Here is a 19,493-nt window from a genome sequence, read left to right on the forward strand (position 1 = left end):
TCTTACCTAGTAAATGGTACAATGGAAAATGACTGATGTCACTTGTTTTGGATTCTAGTCTTGCGCTAGTAAGTGCAAGTTTTATTTATTAAGAGGCTAAGCTGAGAGACTTGAAAACTCTCATGCTTAAATACACTCTGGCTGAAAACCCTGGTTTAATTTTAGCAGATTTTCTATTGCTTTGAATTGCTTTTCCAGAAGGTAAAAGTTATCAACATTTGAAGAGCAAACAGGTTTTTTGGCACTCTCCCAGTGGAGATGATTCATGATTCACGTACTTTACAGTTGTTTTTCCTGCTAACTAAAGAAAGGAGAATACAAAAATACATCTTTGAGCTGTTATGGTCAAGTTATTACGCATTTGGCACAACAACTTCCTCTGAAGTTTATCTCACAAATCCCTCTCAGCTACCAATTGTGATTATATTGGAGTCTTTTCAATTGAAGCTTGTCAGTTTGTGAATGGAGAGCTATTTGTAATTATAATGAAGATGAATTGTTGAACCATTACGATAACCTTCTGTACCCGAAAACTACATTTGACCTTATTCCAAAGTTTCTGTAAGACAGAGATTCTGCTTTTTAATCTTTTACCATGATCTTTTCAATCCAGGACCTTCTACCTAATGAGTGTCACTCCTCATTTTCACATCCCTTGTGTAGAAGCTGAAACTGCCTCAATTTCCTGCCTTCCAACCGTGCTTCTTCCTCTTGCAATATCCATGCTCCTGCTTATCATATCCGTGTACCTGCAAGGTTAATTGGCCAGCAGTCACCCAGCTGTGCTGCCTATGTGAATCATGGGCTGGGAGATGAGCTGTTTCTGTAAGGAGCTTGTTGGTGTCAGGAAAGTGTATGGCCTGAACTTAAGCACTTACGGTCAGTCACTGTAAGCTGAGAGACCACTGTGTTTTTGACAGTGCATAGTAACACTCAGTTTGTTATGGGATCTTTTCTTTTTCAGTCTGTCATTGAATACGGTGATATACTTGCTACATTGTTCACATACTTCGTGCCTTTAAAACCAGCAAAAGAACCGGGTTGTTGCTAAAAACCCGTTAAGACAAATCAAGCCAAGCTTCAGTAAAGAGGCAGATGAGAATGATAGTGGTTTAGGCAACAATGTTCCCCCTTTTTGTTCTTTTATAGCCCAGTTTCAAGGGATGATGAGCTAACAAATCTCTCAGAGAAATTCAGGAACTGCTATTTATGGAGATTCCCTCAAACTTTATTGATGCTTATGGGGCAGCCAAGTGTTAGGGCCACAAACAGTGCACACCAGCTGCAGTGTAAATGTGCATGATGAAGCTGGTGGGATGGAGGAACTGGGCAGTCTTTTGGTGTGCTGGTAGCATCTCTCAGTGCTGTAATGGCAGAGTTGCTTGTTTGGGTGCATCAGGCAAACCTTATCTCTCTGTATGCTGACATACTGTGTGATAAATCTGGGCTGTGTCATGAATCTGATGCTTCTCTATTGCGTGGGCTGTTAGTGCATCCCCCGTGACTTTGGGGACTTGTGCTGCCTGTTCCTCTGGTGCTGTCCCCACGGGCAGTGTGTTGTGTTAGTGCTTGTGATGCTCAGGGCTGCTGAACGTATGAATCAGCTACATGTTGAAGCAGCCATGCACCATTGTGTTTGCCCAGAAACTGGCTTTCTAGCAACTTGTCAGCATTGCTTAAATGATACCTTTAAAAAGTAATTAATCTTTGACTTTATTCTGACTTTACAAAAGCACACCCAGTGTATGGAAGAAGAGACTGTAACATGGAAAATACACTGCTTCCAACAGTTGGTTAAAACTTGAGTCTTATGTCATTACATCTTTTGGCCTAGTAACTATAAAAAGGCCCTAATTTAGTGTGTTATACATAGCTTCTTAAATGAGCTTCTGAAATGCAGGTGTTGGCACACTGATTTCCTACAGCTTTACTTTAAATCCCCAACCCCCTTCTGTGAAGCTATTGAAAGTAGTCTTCTCTGTTGCCTGCCTAGGTTTAACAGTAGCTTTGGATACAGGAGAATCTAATTGCTGCTTGAAAGCTGAGGTTGTTTGTTGTTTATCTGTTTATTATTCCAATTCAGCATGTTAAAGAAGAATTTTGAATTTTAAGTATGAAAATGTAATTAACCTTAGATATGTATTTTAAAAATAAATTTTATGATAGCTTGTCTCCTACAGTTTGAGCTTTCATAGAATCATAGAATGGCCTGGGTTGAAGAGGGACCATAGTGATCATCCAGTTTCAACCCCCCCCTGCTATGTGCAGGGTCACCAACCAGCAGACCAGGCTGCCCAGAGCCACATCCAGCCTGGCCTTGAATGCCTGCAGGGATGGGGCATCCACAGCCTCCTTGGGCAACCTGATCCAGTGTGACACCACCCTCTGTGTGAAAAACTTCCTCCTAATATCTAACCTAAACCTCCTCTGTCTCAGTTTAAGACCATTCCCCCTTGTGCTATCACTATCCCGTAAACACTTGTTCCTCCTCCTGTTTACATGCTCCCTTCAAGTACTGGAAGGCCTTTATGTAGCTTTGTGTTGTTCTCTGTTTTATTTATTTATAGCTTTTTGTAAGAAAGGTTTTAATAGGTGAACCTCATCCTGTAACCTTGTCTATGGCACCTTGCCTTCCCAGTCTGATAACACCTAGTTAAACTGTACCTTGACATTGGAAGCTGCAGTTAGTGGAATGGAGCCCAGGTACTTCCCTCCAGCCATACGCCGCAGTTACTGTAATCATTTCTCACTTCCTTGGAGACTTTCAACCTTTTGCTGCTGCTTTTACTGGTTCTTGTTTCCTTTGTTGACTTAATCCGATTAAGTTGCTTCTGTAGGAAACCTTAGGTGGTACGTAGATACAATCTTAGTTGTATTTGAAGTTTGGGACAGCAGCTGCAATGTGAAGTTTGTTGTTACTCAGTAGGTACAACTGGAAAACCTGAGACAATTTAAGTGCATGTTTGTGGGTGTGCCACTTTCTGAGCCTTGTCTGGATATTTTGCCAATGAAACTGAGATTGTAGTATCTTGTCCTTACTTTCTGTCAACTTAGTTCTCAGTTTAATTTCATTTCCTCCAGTAAGCAGCTGGGCTGCTGGGCCGTCTGCTGGGGGGAGTGTGGGGAGACAGAGCACACAGCGAAGAATGAGCCTGATTGTAAATCACAGACTGGTTTTGTGTGTTTGCTCCACACAACGTGAGGGAATGAATTATGTATCTGTGAATGCAAGGTTTGAGAAAGCGAGCTACCATGTCAGTGTAAGCCGTGGTGAATCCCTCCTCTCATATGCTTTCAGTTATATCAGGAGCAATGACCTGTTTCAGTTGTCTTCAGGAACTGTGAGCATTTGGTGCAAATGAGGAGTAAAAGGAGTGCCAACTGCTCGTTCCTAACTGGAGGGGGGGATATAAGGCTTTGATTGAAACTATTTTTATGATAAAAAACTATTTTTTAGGAAAAAATTTAAAAAGGGGGTGGGGGGGGGGGGGGGGGAGGGTGGGAAGTGAGCACTGTAATCACTGGAGACAGATTGAAAGGCCCGTATATATTTCTGCTGCACAGAAAACAATATTTGATTGCCCTAATAGTCTAAAGAGGAAAAAGTGATGCTGATTTTATGTGCTGCACTGTCAAATGTGTAGACAGTTGACGCTCTTATTAAAGAGCAGGAGTTTAGCAGGTGAAACTCAGATTTGTATCCGTCTATAAACACATTCCTTTACAACTGCTTACCTCCCTATAAAACGTGACCAGTTTTTCTAAGGGATGGTATGTTCCCGGATTGGAAGAAGTAAGCATCAATTAACTTGCATCCAGTTTGCACAAGTTGATCTAGTTTTCCCGCTTTTCTCCAAGTCTCACTTCTTAGTTAATTGAACTTCAGTGTGGAGCTTTTTAGCTTTAGATCACATTTATGTGAGTCACTTCAGAAACGGTAATAAAGAATTAGAAGAAACGGCCTCTAATGAATTAGTGATGATTAAATAGTTAACACATCCCTAAAAGAAACGAGTACGTTCTTGTTATATCTGAGCCCTCGTAAAGTCACGTTGGATGTACAGTCTGTGAATGTACCTGCAGTTCTTCAGGCTACGACTTGAAATATTTTTTTCCTACTAACGAGTTGATCAGGAGTTGTGAATCGCTGCTGCACGTTGAGACTTGAGTCGTTCAAAGAGCTCGGTCTGCCCCCGGGGTGAAATACTTCTGCTGTAGTTTAGTGGTGAAGGAGAACAAAAGCAAATTCAGAGGCTTAGGCGAGTTGTGACAAGTGAGCGAGTTGCATGCAGGCCTCTGTTGGAGAGGAATCTGCAGAAGTTCTCAGGGCTTTGTTAGAGACACAGCTGAAATACTGCTTGTTTCTTTTTTTCCTGACCACATCCCTGTGCTAAAGTAGAAGGGAAACAGGAAAGAACCAAAAGGACCGATATGGAAGGAGTGATTTGGAATTATCTTTGGTTGGGAGAGAGGGAGAGTGTGTGTATAAATATATGTTATTAAAAAAGCCTGTTCCTAGTTGAAATGTCACTGAAATGTGTGCAGAAACAGTAGCTGTACATAAAGCTTCTGGAAAACGTTGATATCTTTATTAAAATTGATATCTAACATTTGATTTCATTTCTTTTTTTCTTTTCAGTGTTTTATACTTCGTTTGTCTGTACTGTGTTTGGAGATCACTTCCTGGTATTTGGCTGCACACCAACTGACCTGCAGCTGTTTACACCTTTATCTACTCCTCTCATCTCTAAGCACAAGCTGGACTGTGGAGAAAATGTCTTGATGGATACATCCTGAGTGTGAGCAGCTCGTGTTGGTGGTTAGCAATGGCTTCTAAGTGGTAAGATTTCCTTCAGAATTCTGCTATAAAGTGTTTCCATATATGCATGTTTTTTTCCTCTTTTTGCCTTGGTCTTTGTGGTCTCTATTTTACTGTAGTGCGAAGTTGGATGTGTAATTATCACTTCAGATGTCAGTTACCTGAATGGAAATTACTGCTTTCAATAAGAGTATTCAATCACATTATATAAGGAAATTTGCTCTAATGTTAAATAAATATACTTATTCCATTACTGTATTGGATTGTGGACAGATGTGAGCATCTGCCAGAGAGGATAAGAACAGAGTGAGCAGCATTCAAGCTTTCATTCTTGAACTTCCTAAGTTAGATGTACTTCCCATACTTTCCCTGAGCTGATGTACACTTACTAATTTATATCAAATAATGTGTGTGTTGGGTAGTTCTGTCAAGTAGTCTTTCATGTATTTGTATGCTCAGTGGAAATCTGGCTTTGTCAGTGCCCCTAGGATGTGTGGGCAGGTGCTTGAGCTCTGTCCTCTTGTGGAAAAAGCCAGGTAGTGCAGCTAATTAGAAAAGGCCCTTGCAGTCCCTTGTATGGATTTTCTTTTCCCTTACTGGCCTTCATTTAAATATTTTATCTCAAATAAGTAGGTCTGTATTGATATCAAGCACAGGGTAATTGTTGCAGATGAAGTATTTCTGAGTTGAAGTGGGTACAGGCAGATTTAACTAATCTGATATATAAATTGTCCTCAGAAAATAATGTGAGATTCTGCTTCCCTATAGTCTAGCCATAAATAAAGTAGATTGTGCTTCCTTAGCCTCTTTGAGACCAGAGGGTATATGGACATGATGAAAGGAAAATACTGAAATGCAGTTGTTGCTGCAGTATTTATTTAATGGTCTTGTGCATTCAGTACCTTACCTATTATGCAGTGTTTCTAACATGCCTCTTACTTTCCTTTAGTATATTGTCCTTTGTGTTCTTTACAGGAGAAAGAAACAATAAAGTAGACTTTCAGTGTATTTTAAGTCTTGGCATGGGATCATATTCAATATTCTAAATTTCTGCCTCAGCTGCTGGTTTTTCATTCCTAGCTGCACAACTTTCTGACCTGCTTCACTTTCTTTTGTTAGAACTTTCTACTCTAACTGCTTTTTTCTGTTATGTGCATTCCTTCAGACAGTAACAAATCTGTCATTGAAGAAGCCTTCCATGAGCATCCTTAGATTTCCTGGTGCTCAGGGGAGACAAGTGTACTTTTAAGCTTTAGAACAGAGACTCCAGATCAGTACTTTCTTTTCTTAATGAAATAGAATAAATGAGGCAGAAGACTTGAGGACATTAGTATTGTTTTTGCTGTAACTAGTTCTCTTATGAGAGCTTATCTCTAGCATCTCCAATTATACCTCACTTTAAAAGATTTTAATGGTTAGGTAACATGTTTCTATATGTTTATTTGAAAAAATGTGCTTCACTGTCATTTGGACATTGGTTCTTCTCTGCTGCCCCGTTACTGGGTGTGTTTCTGCTGAGGAGCATTGTGGAAAATGCTTGCTCACATGACAAATGAATTGCAGAATTTGGAACACTTGATGCCTTTCGTTGTTCAAATAATGTGGAACATCTGAGATATCTGTAAGGAAACAGATGAGAAGGCTAATAGGGACACAGAAGAGCTGCTTAGTTTGTCGAGTGTGAAAGCTGTGTGTCAGATTAGTGGGGGGAAAAAGATTAATGGTTGAAACTGTTATAGGATTTCCCTTCTCTGGGATTCTTAGAAGTTCAGAAGGTCAACTACGTGGTATATATTTTTTCTTCTGTTCGGTGACATCAGATATCTATCTAGTTCCTTTTTCCATGTTAAGTAAAGCTCTTTCTTGTTGAACCTATTTTCTGTCATGGAGAACAACTTTATCATGACTGATAATTTTGGAGTTCAGTTAATTTTATTATCACAGTATACTTGTTCTGGTGTAATCCACTTGTTTATTGAACCTAATAGCATAGGATGCTATCAGCAGTGTTCCTGAGATACCTGAAATTAAATACATTTTGTGTTCAGAAGGACTTGAACTGTTATCTATTTCTTTTAACAGTCTGCTTAGAAGACTGCATCATTATAACGTAGTGGAAAAAGAAAGTTTTGTCAGCCAACTGACTCCCCCCTTGTATAGCTCTGAAACTTATTAACACATTTTGGTCAGACAACTGTTACGGGGATGCTGCTCTTTTCCATGAGCAGCCAAGGGCTGTTTCCTTGAAAAGAGTAGTACTGGAGTGTTCTCTAACTTGAAAGAAACAGCAGGATGTAGAGCAACTTGTATAGTTACTCTGTAATAAGAACTCTGATACAATTAAAATCAATGATAATATGTGTCTATGGAAAAGAATGAACACTAGAAGTCTTCAGGGAACTGGAAAATCCCTATCCCCTGGCTAGTAGCTAATGAAAGCAAATACTTCCAAGTCAGGGAGGTGGTGGTAAAAGGCAGTTTGTGAGGTTTGGGTGGAGAAAAGTGGTACAGCTATGTACTTCTCATCTCTCCTGTGCACTTACAAGCCCTTCCTGTGGAAACAGTTCCTCTTGGATGTGCTTCTGCCCAGCAGGGTTTAAAACATCCTGCCATTCTTTGCTCAGATGCACCTCTAGTCTTCAGCAATGCCTCCCCCTCCATAACTTCATCCTTATTAAAAAATAAAAATAAAGAAGGTCCTTGCTCCTTTGATTTGTAACACACCTTAAAGGATGGAGGTTAAAATGTACAGCAGAATGGATGGACCAACAGCTTTGAAAGATGTATTTAATTTTAACCACATTTGACTATCTATTTGGCGTTAATTAATGAAAGATACTGCTAGTGTGGATGAGAGGAAAATGACAGTGCACAGAATTATAGGGGTTGGAAGGGACCTTTAGAGATAGAGTCCAACCCTCCCTGCCAAAGCAGGTTCCCTACATCAGGAGTAAACCTATGGAATCTGATACATGTTAAACGTGCACAAACGCTCTTTGTTAGAATCTGTATTTTTCAAGATCTCTTTTCACAATGTGTCAGTCTGTCCTATAGATTAGTCTTAATTTATGGTCCTTGTCAAGTTTAGGGTTTATTTGTATCCTTTATTTCAAGCAAACCTGCTTGGGTGTGTATAAATACATAAAGACTCTACATATAATTAAAATTGGAAGCTTCTCATGGAGGGAATTCAACAATTAGTTGTCTTAGGTTTCCTCATCTTCTCATGCATTTGGTTTCCCGGTGTCTTTGATATGCTGAGCATTATTTGTTGGTAACCCAGAATTGCTGTTTAACTTATTCTTCACACTGCTTAATAGAGACATCTTTGAACCTTAATTTAGTACCCAGCTTGTAGTTGGATCTCTTTCTTTCATCTCTGAAGTTTTCAGGGTTCCCAGATAAGCGGATTAAATGAGGCTTCAGCCAGCATCTTACACTGAAAAGTAGTATTCCTCTCCTGTGCTTAAACCCTGAAACTTGGACAAGTAAACCTCACTTGGATTACTAGGAATTATGGAATTGTAAATTCCATGCTTTTTTGTGTGTGTGTCTGGTAGGAAGGAGTGTGATCGCTTAAATCGCTTTACTTCTACCATATCTGAATATATACGGGATTCAAAATTAACTCTGTTTTCTGTAGAATTATATTTGAATATAGTTTAGAAATGTTTGCGTACTAAAGCTACGATGTTGGAGTTTTCATGGGCCAACACAGAGCTCCACTGGGAGAACCCTGTGCTGCACCTGGTGATCTGAGCCCATGTGGTTTTTACCACCTTTAGACAGGATACAGCTATGCTTTTAAGTGAAATTCTTCCAATGGGGAAAAAAAAAATCCTTTTTTTTCTTATATGATTCATATAAAAATGTAAGCTCTAAATTATTTACTGATATTATTTTGATGTATTATGATATTAAATCATACTCAGCCTCTCTACCATCCAGTAAGTATTTTACTTTATCACTGCCTTGAATTTAGTATTATTATTGTAGTCTTAATGGGCAGGAAAGGATCTTAATCTGAGCAAGAGTGCATTTGTTCCTTTAATTTAGGTGTCGGTCTTTCTGTAAGCCATGAAACATTAAAGACTTCAGCCCTTGAGTACCTGTCACAGCTCTATTTATAGTAAGAACTGGGAGATTGGAGTAGCTTCTATTTAAACCAAATTACATCATTCTGCCAGCATTGTTCTCTCTGGTTAGGATCAAATTATGATGCAAAAATGCATTCATAATCATCATATCATCATTCATATCATCATGAACTTACTGAGGGTGCACTCAATGCCCTCATCCAGGTCATCAGTAAAGATATTGATAGTTTTAAGTACATACGTAGTTAGTGAAGAGTAACCTGCTTAAGTCCCACATGCAATTACTTTTTCTGAATCATTCCTAAAGTATATTTTCCAATTTCATCTTATTTTGCTCTGAATTGATCTAATACATCCTTTTCTCTTATTGAAATTCCTTACCACATTTACTTTATCCTCGATTGATATTTACTTCTTAACTAAAGAACTGTGAGCGACTTCCTTCCGTTGCATCTAAAACAGGTGAATTACTGATTCTATTTTACACAGGGGTTTTGTCTTCTCTAATAGATGAGCTTCTAAAGTCTGGCTTGTGTTTCTTGGATGGAGAAATTGCATGTTTTTTTTAATAGCTAAAAAATATTCTATGTAAAATATTGTCAGCTCTCAATGGCTGTCCTTTGCATTGTTTATCTTAGTACAATATTGTTTTGTGGGTGAAGGTATACAACCATTAGTCAATTTATTTTGAAGAGGGAACATGCAAGTTGGAAAAAAAAAATAATAAAAAGATGAATGTCAGTGTAACCAGTTCTTGAAAAGAGAATGTGGAATTAATGCAAGTTGGTATTCACACCTCTGAAAACTAACTTAATTACCTTTCTAAAGTAAAGAAATAGTTACACTCTTGTATATTGTCCATAATAGCTGCAAGGGCTGGGAATGCCATCAGGTGTGTGTATGTATATATTTATTCTTTATATGAAAATGCTGATCACCCCTTGTAAAAGTGGGGTAGTTGGAGGCTGTGTACTAGAAACTACTTAGGGATTCTTGAATAACTCGAAGCCTCAATTCTGCTTGTGTAATAGAGTGCTTCTAGTGCCCAAACCCTTTCTTCAGAGAAGCTAAATGACTCCTCTCTTTGTATTTGCTCCATATTTTGCTCCTATTATGATTAGTCAGCATAGAATAAATGAGACGGTAATTTGCCCCCAAAAGATACGAATGGCAGACTTGCAGATGGCTTTCAGTGTGTCTGGCATCCGGAGCACAGATCTAGTATTTGCTGAAAACATCATCAGCACACTGCTGACAAATCTCTACATATGGAGAATATTGCTTTAGCAGCACAGGGATACAAATTTCTACAGGTGAGGCTTGACTAGTGATGTTATTACACCTCAATACCATTTATGCAGCATTTCTCAGCAGATGGTATACTGTAATTTCTAATTACAGTCATCAGCATTAAACATCCAGCTCTCTAAATTTGAAACCAGGGACGATCTTGGAAAGTATTAATGGCTTTATAATTGGAGTGAGTCTGGTGGCAATTCTGGCTGTCAAATGTAGAACTGATCTATGGGTTTAAATAGTCATTTTGGATCTGTATCTTGGATCTGTAATACAACTAAATATGGCATTACCTACATCAAATATTTAATAGAAGTAAGCTCTTTCACTGGGGATGTTCCCCATGCATTAAATGACTTGGATTTCTTGTTGAAAGTCCCTGCAAGTAAATATTGGGTTAGTTATGAAAGTATTTAGAGATAATGGTGTGAGCTTTCAGTTCTTTTCTTTGCAGAAGTTGCATTGCTTTAGCCAGGTGATTCCTTTGGAATAATGTACACAAACTTTTTTTCACATTAAAAAAAACCCTTTAAATTTATATTGAAGGATTTGGAGTAGATTAGTGAGAATTATCAGAGATATCTGATATTATATCTGGTCATTATTGGAGAAGATAAGCTAAAAGACTTGAATAGAATTTCTACAAGAAGACAGAAACAGACACAAGGTTGGTTTCCAGAGGCTGCGGAAATGAAGAGAAGCACCACTGGATATCAGTTTCCATGCTGAATAGGGTGATAGCATATGGGCTTGAACTGTGGTTGAGTGTATGCTATAAGATGATAAAGTAATGAAATTCAGTAAGCAGGAAAAATTGTGGACTCATCAGAGCTGCTGGGAAATGTGAAAGCTGTGTGTTTGAGTCACCAGCAGTACAGGGGCTGAGGATCTGAGGATGAGCAATGAATTGAGGAGCCTCTTGAAATCCCACTTTCTTAATTTGTATTTTGTGATTAGACGTCCTTTGCTGCTGATGTGTACTGTTCTAGCATGAGTGAAAAGCAGTATAACCCACAAGGCGTGTGATTGTAATGGTTGAATGTCAATTATTTTATAAAGGCATCAAGTATTTGTGTCTTGAATATCAATGTGTATTTTCTAGCTTTCTGTTAATTACAAAATACAGCCAAACGATCATGAGCTTTCCAGCTCCCCCTTCCAATTAGCGTCGTGTTCTAAATGGCACTGGTGTATCAGTGCCTCTGGGGAGACTTTTCGTGGGTGCTTATGCTGACATACAATCTCTTCCTAATTACAGTAATAGCATTCATGGATCTCGTTTTGTCAGTCGAAAAAGAGGAATTGGGATTAAAAAAGCCAAAACAACAAAACCAAAGCAAAATTGCTTCGGGCTGCTGTGAAGTAATCAGTGCCTTCATTTCTATTAAGCTGCTAAAACACAGAGTGATAATATCGCAACGTGTCTTGTCTCTCTCCAGTGCTAAGTTTTGACTGTTTTTATAGCTGTATTGTAACTTAGTTTGTTATCTGCAAGTGTGACCAGCAGCTTATTTTTAGGATGTGGAGTCTTAAAATAAAAGTTTTTTTGCATGATTTATTTTAGGAGAATCGAGATCATATGCAGCATATCATGAAGAGTAATAAAAATAACTTCTAGTAGCAGTAGAAGCAGATTCTGCTCTGCTCTATCCTATATATAGGCTTCTTGCATTGAAATGATTTCATTGTTAAAGCTAATTGCTTCAAACATATGTATTTCTTTTTTACTTCTGTAAAACGTTGCAGTAAGTGTATGATGTGAATGCTATCAAAGCTGACTGCGTAACTATATTTATATGAAATATGTGAACTAGGATATATTTAAGAAGTTGTACTTCAAATATTTGAACTTTGTGAGAAAATTATGTGTGAGGGAGAACAACAGAAGCGCAGCTCTGGTTTACTGTTAGTTGTTCAAACAGAGTAACAGTGACTTTTATTCTCTCTAATATAGATGTGTTTGTTCTTGAAGGTGAAAATGTTTGTGTGAATACATTCATGCACATGTTATAGGTATTATGTGGAGACGGATCTGTTTTTTCATTAGACTACATAGCAAATGATTATTTGTGTTACTATGGATAGCCTTTAATTACTTTTTGTCATTGGAGCAAGACTGTTCCTAGAGCTGTCCCCACTGAAACACTCAACTTCAGCAAACATCATAATTCTTTAAGCTATTTTGCATAACTGAAGTTAAATTAATTATCCTTCTCCTTTGCACTTCCAGTTTGCACTCACTTAAAAGCTACAGGCTGAAGTGTTACTCATTGTTACCCATTTGATATGTTACTAGCTGTGGATGTGGCAGCAGTTCTCTAAAGGTTGCCCTTAACAAATAGTTTGTGATAATCTTTTAAGAACCTTTGGGTAATGGTTTCCATTTTTTTCCCTAGAGATGCCACTTCATAGCAGTACTGCCATTGTTCTGGGTTGTTGGTAGTTGGACCACAGAGCCTTTGCTTTTAAGTACTGCTTCTTTTCAAATGACCTCTGCATAAAAATATCAGTGTGGTTTGTCATCATTCATTTGAATTGTTTCATGTGGGAAAAGATCTGGCCACTTCCATTGCCATGTAATAGTTTAAATGATGTGTTTTGTTGCCGACTGAAGCAGTCTTCCTACTGGTGTGTGAATGAAGTATGACTCACTGCAGGTGCTTTGAAACTGCCAGTTCTCGATTGAATAAAACTTGCCAGTGGAAGAAATTGAAGGGTTTGGAAGGTGTTGTGTGAGAGGTCACAAGTCCTAAGAAGCAAGAGATCAGTGACAGGAAGACCTGGTGGTTATCCTGGCTAAGGATTATGGAAGCTGTGGAATAGACAATTAGCTCACCCTTCCCAAGAGCTCCTAACACGTTCAGGAAAGCATTGTGTTCTTTCATACTGCTTAAAGATAACAATTTCTGTCTAATACACAGATATTAAAAATGTTGGGGCTTTTTTATTGAATGGGATAATCTTGCATTCAGTCACTAAAAATAACAGTTGTGTTTTGTGTTCTGCTTCTGGTTGATTTCCTTAGCCAAGTATTTTATTGCTGCTTTTGGGTGCATTTACTTCTAGTGGTGCTAAATCAGAACCAAGCCCATAAAAACAAGAAACCCCCAGAAATCCCCAACTTTCCAAAGAAAAAACCCTGTAAGTCACTGAAAAAACCCATTCCCATGTAGAGCTAGTGAAGGAAAAGAAATTGAAGCTTTACCAAAAGCTGGCAGATGGATCTTACTTTCATTTCTTAGCAACCTGAAAGCCAGAAATTCTTTCAGAAAAGCATGGGGTCAACTGAAGCAGTTTTCATGTCTACGTGAATAGAAACCAAACTTAGAAATGGTTGAAAAATTACGTGACTTAGGTTTAGAAAAAAACCTTTTAAAAGGAAAGAAAACCTGCATCATAGAGGGGAAGAGGTGGGGTTTGTCTTCCCCCTGCCTACAGAGTTCTGTGTGACATGACAGCCATGTCCTGCTAATTGGCTGATAACCATCAGGTGGACATCTGGTACCTCGTGAATTTAATACCGGTATGTTAACTTACAGGCTGGAGTGCAGGTTTGATTTCAAGCTGAGCTGTTCTATTCTGTGTTCAGTTCTGACTTTGATCTTCACTGGGGAAGAGCAGATTGTTTTCATTACAGTGAGACAACTACTTGCAGATCAAGCTTCTATAATGGGATTCAAGGCTGAAAAACTTCCTATATGTGGGTGCTATGGTGGCTGCCCTATTTCAGTAGCAGACTGACTCCCACTTAAAGCAGTGATGTTCAGTTTGAATTGGCAAGTTGGAAAAAATAGTGTATATCGCATGAGGTTCGCTGCTAATAGTGCGCCCAGTGTCGGAATAAGGTTGCATGGCTGTAACCCTTTGGCTAAGTAAGAAATATGAGTATGATTGGAGACCTGTAGGCTGAGGTAGAGACCTCTGAGGTGGGATGTGGTGTTAACTAAGGGCAGCTCGCATCCTGCTGCCGCCAGAGGGCGCCGTGGAGGAGCCGGAGTCATCTCCCAGATCAGCTGCAGGAAATGATGTTCTAGCAACATGTCTTTTGTGACTAGCTTGGGCCATCCAGAGTTCTGTATTCATTTACAAAGGAAATTTAGTCTGAGTTGAATGTTTGGGGGCTTTAATGCAGATCAGAATGCAAAGATAGGACACATTTTCAGTTTTCGTTGTGTTTGAGGACGTGTCTCAGGTGACAATTTTAGTGGTGGTTTTCAAGTGTCTCCCAGGCCCTTGGCAGCATCTAACAAATGACACTGAGTGACCTCTAGCAGGTTATGCTGTGTGCACCTGATGGATTTTAAAGTATTTCTGTTTCCTTTTAAGAAGAGTTAGTTGCAGTGCTGGATTGACATTAAGTAGTTTCTTTTCAAGAGTATTGTGTGGTGCTTTGCACTGAAGTTGGATAATTGTGTTGAATGTGTTCAAAAACCTCTTGTACAGGGAGCTGCTGTCGCAGAGGTTGCCCTTGACTGTAGAATGAGTGCATGTTAATTTTATTTGTTTGAGTGATGACTGTAATCTACAGTGACAAAGTGAGGTGTGGATCTCCACTCTATGTCTGGTAAATATTAGTTTCAACCATACATGTTCCCAAGCGTAAAAAGCATTAAAGAATGCTTTTCTATGTTAACATCTCTTTTTCCTTCCCCTTCTCCCATGAGCTTTCTGCTCTAAATGCAAGACATCTTTCATAATGGCTTCTGTAAACTAAATATAGAACGGTGCTTAAACTTTCTTCCAAATGAAAACAGAAAACTCAGTTAAACCATATGGGTAAGTAGCCTTAGGGACAGCGAACGCTGGGACAGAATGGGACAGCTTATTTCTGCACTTGTTGTTTTATGGAAGGCAGTTTGAGTAGTTTAGGTGGTAAATATAGCAACAGAACCACTGGAAAATGGAACTCGGTGCTTAATAAACATTAATAACTTAGTGATTAGTACTTAATGCCATGTGAGAATGCAAATGGTTTAAATTGTGGTGCTGCCAGACACTTTGTAAGGCTGGTGAAGAGGCTTTGAGAATGATAAGTGTTATCTTTCAAATGCAGATGAATGCTCTCTGTGCACTTCATGAAAATTAAGAGCTATTGAACTCTGTGAAATATGACTTTGAAATACATGTGTATTTTTTTTTTAGCTCTTAAAAGTGTCCCGATGCTAAAATGGTGTTTTATCCTAGTCAAGAGTTTAATGTATGTCAGTTGATAGACTGGCTTGTTGTTGTTTGGTTTTCTTATCAGTCTGTACAGTTAGACTTCTTTAAAATCTGCCTGGGAGCAGCTGGCAGCTGACGCGCTGGGGCTGGCACCACCCAGGTCCAACATATGACGTCACTGGGAGAAAGAAGTCGTGTGCGCAGTCTACCTCTGCCTTCAAGGAAGTTAATGTGGGAGCTGCAGTCCGTAACGTGCAGCTGAAGTGCTGTGCTTAGTAAGTTCTGAGCGTACAGAAGGCAGGTAAACATGGAGTTTCTGAAAAAAATTGTTCCTACGGTTGCTTCTGGAGATGTTGTGTTGGATGTTGGAAGCTCTGCACGGGAAAGCTCCCCAAGGCTGCTGAAGATGAGGCGAGTCAGTCTGCTCTCCTTAGGACAGACAATAGATGAAGACGAGGAGATGCATGTTTTACATCCTCATTTCCGTATGTATCTGTGTCATCGAGGTGATAACTAAACTTTTTCTACAGGTCACAATTATTTCGCTAAATTGATGGATTTTGTAATAGTGCTTCCTTGTCAGAGTCTCTACGATGATTGTGTTGCATAGGCTTAGAACTCCTTTAAAAATGACATACTGTCATATTAGTGACCTGCTTTGAAGTAATTTTAGAGGATTTTTTGTGTGTGTTGATTGTACCCCCCTATTGTTTCACTATTGAAGTTGTGAAATTGTAACGTAGCTGTGAGTAGACATTAGGAGTTGTCTAGACAGGTGTGCTGGACTGATATACATCTGCTTTGCAGGATTCAAGTTCTGTGCCAGCTTTTGTCTCCCCGTTTCTGAAATCCCATGTTTCTGAGGTGTTTCTTTTAAGAGCTATTTTTTACATTTCAAAAATGTTTATGCTTTCTTTATTTTTAGTGTTCTGAGGGCTGCAGTCTTGGTGTAAATGTATTATGTTTATAGAATTGTTGACTAAGGAACACAGGCCTGTATTAAGTAGCAGTTATTGCATTGTAATTAGTAGACATTGTATTTAGACCTCTACAGGTAGGGAAAAAAAATGCAACAAATTTTAACTCAAAGAATGAGTTAATGTTACTTTTTCAAACAGTTCAGCTGATTTGCAGTAGGAAATCTGGTTTTACTTTATTTATAGCCAAAGGTCGAAAACAAGTAGATTATAGTTACTTTTTGGTCTTGGATTCTGATGGCTGTTTTCACTTTTTATTATGTGGTGGCTATTCATATGAATTAGCATGGCTTGAAATGTTGACCTGTGTAATTGTGATCATGGAAGATGGAGGCACTCATCCTGTTGAGCGGTGAATTTAGCCTAAACTATGGAATTAATCTCCTTAGGCTTAGCTTTTCTGATTGTAATATAAGTGTTATATATATGTATTTAGATGTGTCAGACATTTAACATCAGCAGCTGGAGAAAGCTGGGACAACTTTAATTTACAGACAGGAACAATTTGTGCAGCAAATTGGAATGAATCATAAAAATATGGGCTGTTGAAGACTTTGTGCAGAGTGAGGTCAGTTAAAATGGTTATAGCTTATATGTTTGACAGCTCTGATCAGAAACTCATCTTTTAGTCATGTTTGAGCCTTTGTTTGGCTTTAAATGTTTTACAGCAATGAGATCTGAAGTTGGATATCCCTGTGAAGCGCACAGCTTAGATATCTCCATGGGCATGTCTTGTCAGCTTTGCTTTTATGCTATGGTATGGTATTCTTTGATACTAAAAAACTATACATTAGATTTTATTTCAAATATTATAATTTCAGAGTTATAATTTAACAATAATCAGTGTTGTCTTTGTGTCAATCTGAGAGAAAATGCTGTAGTTGAAGCTTGTAGTTGATGCTTTCATCTAACCTTGTTCAACGTTTTATTGATAGCTGAGGGAATGAATGTACTAGACAATACTCCAGTCCTACTGTTGAAGATGACTTTTCCTGCTCATTAAATATTTGTGAAAAGGTCATTAAAGGGAGGAATTTCTACCAGTCAGTGGTTTCTGACCGCTGTCATTTAATAGCATGATGTCAACGTGTGCAAAATGCAGACTTAGTCTGTTCTGGGATCATGCTTTTACCATAGCAGATAGTAGCTGAATCCTCTTTAAATTATCTGCTTATTTCTATTTTTGTATCTTGGTAATGGAATGAACTGCTCTTCTGGAATAGAGCAAAAGAACCGCAGTGTTTACCAGTTGGGTATGCAGCAGGCAGCAGGTGACGGCGGAACAGGTAATAAAACAGTAGAACAATTAAAAAGATAGGGATTGTAAATGGTTGCTTAATGTCAGCCGAGGTGGTGGTCATGCACCACAGGATTTAGTACAGTGATACTGTTTGGGAGCGTGATTAAAGCTGAAGTTTGTTGCTCAGTTGGTACACTTGAATTTGAGTTTTTGTTGTTGGTGGTGTTCTATTCTTTCTTCCCCCCTCCTGTCCCTTTTGTTTTATTTAGGAAAGGTTTTGTATGAATAAGCCTCTGTGAAATTCAGTCTGGTAACTACTTAAGAAGTATTATAGAAGGTAGTTGAAAAACAAAAGCAACAACAGAAGAACAACAAAAAAATAGCAAGACTTGCCAGCGTGTATCTGATTTAAATATTTTGTATGGAATTCAAGAGATGAATTCTTTCTTTCTAGATTAAGGCATATTTATCACTGTTGCAGTCTGAAATACGAACTGAATTGGCTTGTGCTTCTGCCTTATAGCAGAAAGCAAGGACTCAGAAATTTCTCTGTGCTCTGTGAATATGCGTCTTTTAAAATGATACATAGCATTTGTCATGATACTTGCAAGAGCTTTTTCAAAATCTTTCATAGCTGTCTTCTGAAATTTAGTGGAGTTTTGAACGCTGGAAAGAAACTTGCTTGAAGTATTTTGCATATGATTGCGTGTGCAACAAGATGTAAATGGTAGTGGTAAAAGTACAGGCAGTTCTTTTAAATTTGAAGTAGCATTTAAGAGTTTTCCATTTAGAAACTTTGTTACAATAGTCTTTCCACAGAAAGCTAGATTAGAATGAAAGATAAAAAGGGGACCTGGAGGATCTAGAGGAGGTCTTTTCATACAGATGATTACCAAAAAAACGTAGTGATATGTATGCATGCAGGCATGCATCTCTCAACGATGCTTTTTTCTCCCTGTTGCAGTGTTAAGGAAGGGGACTGCTGTGACTGCTCCGTGCAGGTGGGCTCGTGGCAGCTGTACCTGCAGCATGTGGTGTGCTCTTAGGGGCTGGGATGTAAGACAGGGCAGCCAACATTGTGGAGCAGGTGTCATGACAAGATGCTCAAGTCAAATCTGTGGTAACCACCCCAGAGCTTTTGAATTTGTTGGTTAACGAGTGTTCTCATTGCTCTGTGTCTGCATCATTTCTGTGAGTGGAAAATGTCTCCTGCGAGCATTAATCTTGTTTCCTTTCCAACGCCTCTGCTGGAGAGGCAGAAATAAGCTGTTGGTGGTAAAGAAATGAGCAGTAGAGCTGTAGCTGCATCAAGGGACTAACAGCAGCAGCTGGGTAGGTGTGGATTGCCCCTGAACAGCATCCCGGTGTCATCTCTCTGGTGATGCCGTGAGCACTCCCAGATAGCAGAGGATGCCTGTCTGGAATAAAAGTCAGGTTTGGGATCCATGTTCTGAATTTCGGTTGGTGAAGGTTAGATTGGTTGGTAGGCAACTGAACACCACTGCTCTTTTATCCTTCTTCATTCTCTGTTTGCTTCTTGTTTACACTGAGACTGTTCTGTAATACTGCTTGGGATCCAGAATGCATTTAAATAAAAATCTCTAAACCTCTCTCCTGTTCGCTTATCATTGTAGATAGCATTGTTTTGCTTGAGTAATGCCCCAGGAAATTGTTCTATGTATATTTTCCATGAGAAGTAATATGGAACATTTCTTAAGGGCCTCTGGAGTCTTGTCTTGAAGCCCTTTGCAGCAGAACAGGGGATTTTTATTTTTTATGTATCTTACAAGCTGATCAGACTGACCTAATAGCTTACAGCCAATGAAGAGGGCAGTCTCACACCCAGCTGTGCAGCCTTTCTACCTCCCCTCTGGTACAGCCTTTTCCTGAGCTGCTGTATTTGA

At 38.9% G+C, this 19,493-nt stretch overlaps 1 protein-coding gene across 19 annotated transcripts in view; it reads left to right on the plus strand.

Moving 5' to 3' along the window:
- The window catches only part of FRYL (FRY like transcription coactivator), a 139,044-nt gene that overhangs the window by 9,118 nt on the left and 110,433 nt on the right, over positions 1–19,493 (plus strand). For 10 of the 19 annotated variants that reach the window (XM_085547204.1, XM_085547208.1, XM_085547213.1 and 7 more), the window contains one exon: positions 4,640–4,840. Coding sequence is in view for 7 of the 19 variants with exons in the window: in XM_015862154.3 (XP_015717640.2) it covers positions 15,680–15,857 (178 nt within the window). In the remaining 12 variants the exon portion in view is untranslated. Of the gene's footprint in view, positions 1–4,639; positions 4,841–14,992; positions 15,858–19,493 lie in introns of those variants that run through there. The other 9 variants (XR_014945977.1, XR_014945978.1, XM_015862154.3 and 6 more) reach the window with 1 other exon arrangement.

The sequence above is a fragment of the Coturnix japonica genome, chromosome 4, assembly GCF_054131305.1.
Source record: "Coturnix japonica strain WE chromosome 4, WE-NBRP24, whole genome shotgun sequence".
Taxonomy (NCBI): domain Eukaryota; kingdom Metazoa; phylum Chordata; class Aves; order Galliformes; family Phasianidae; genus Coturnix; species Coturnix japonica.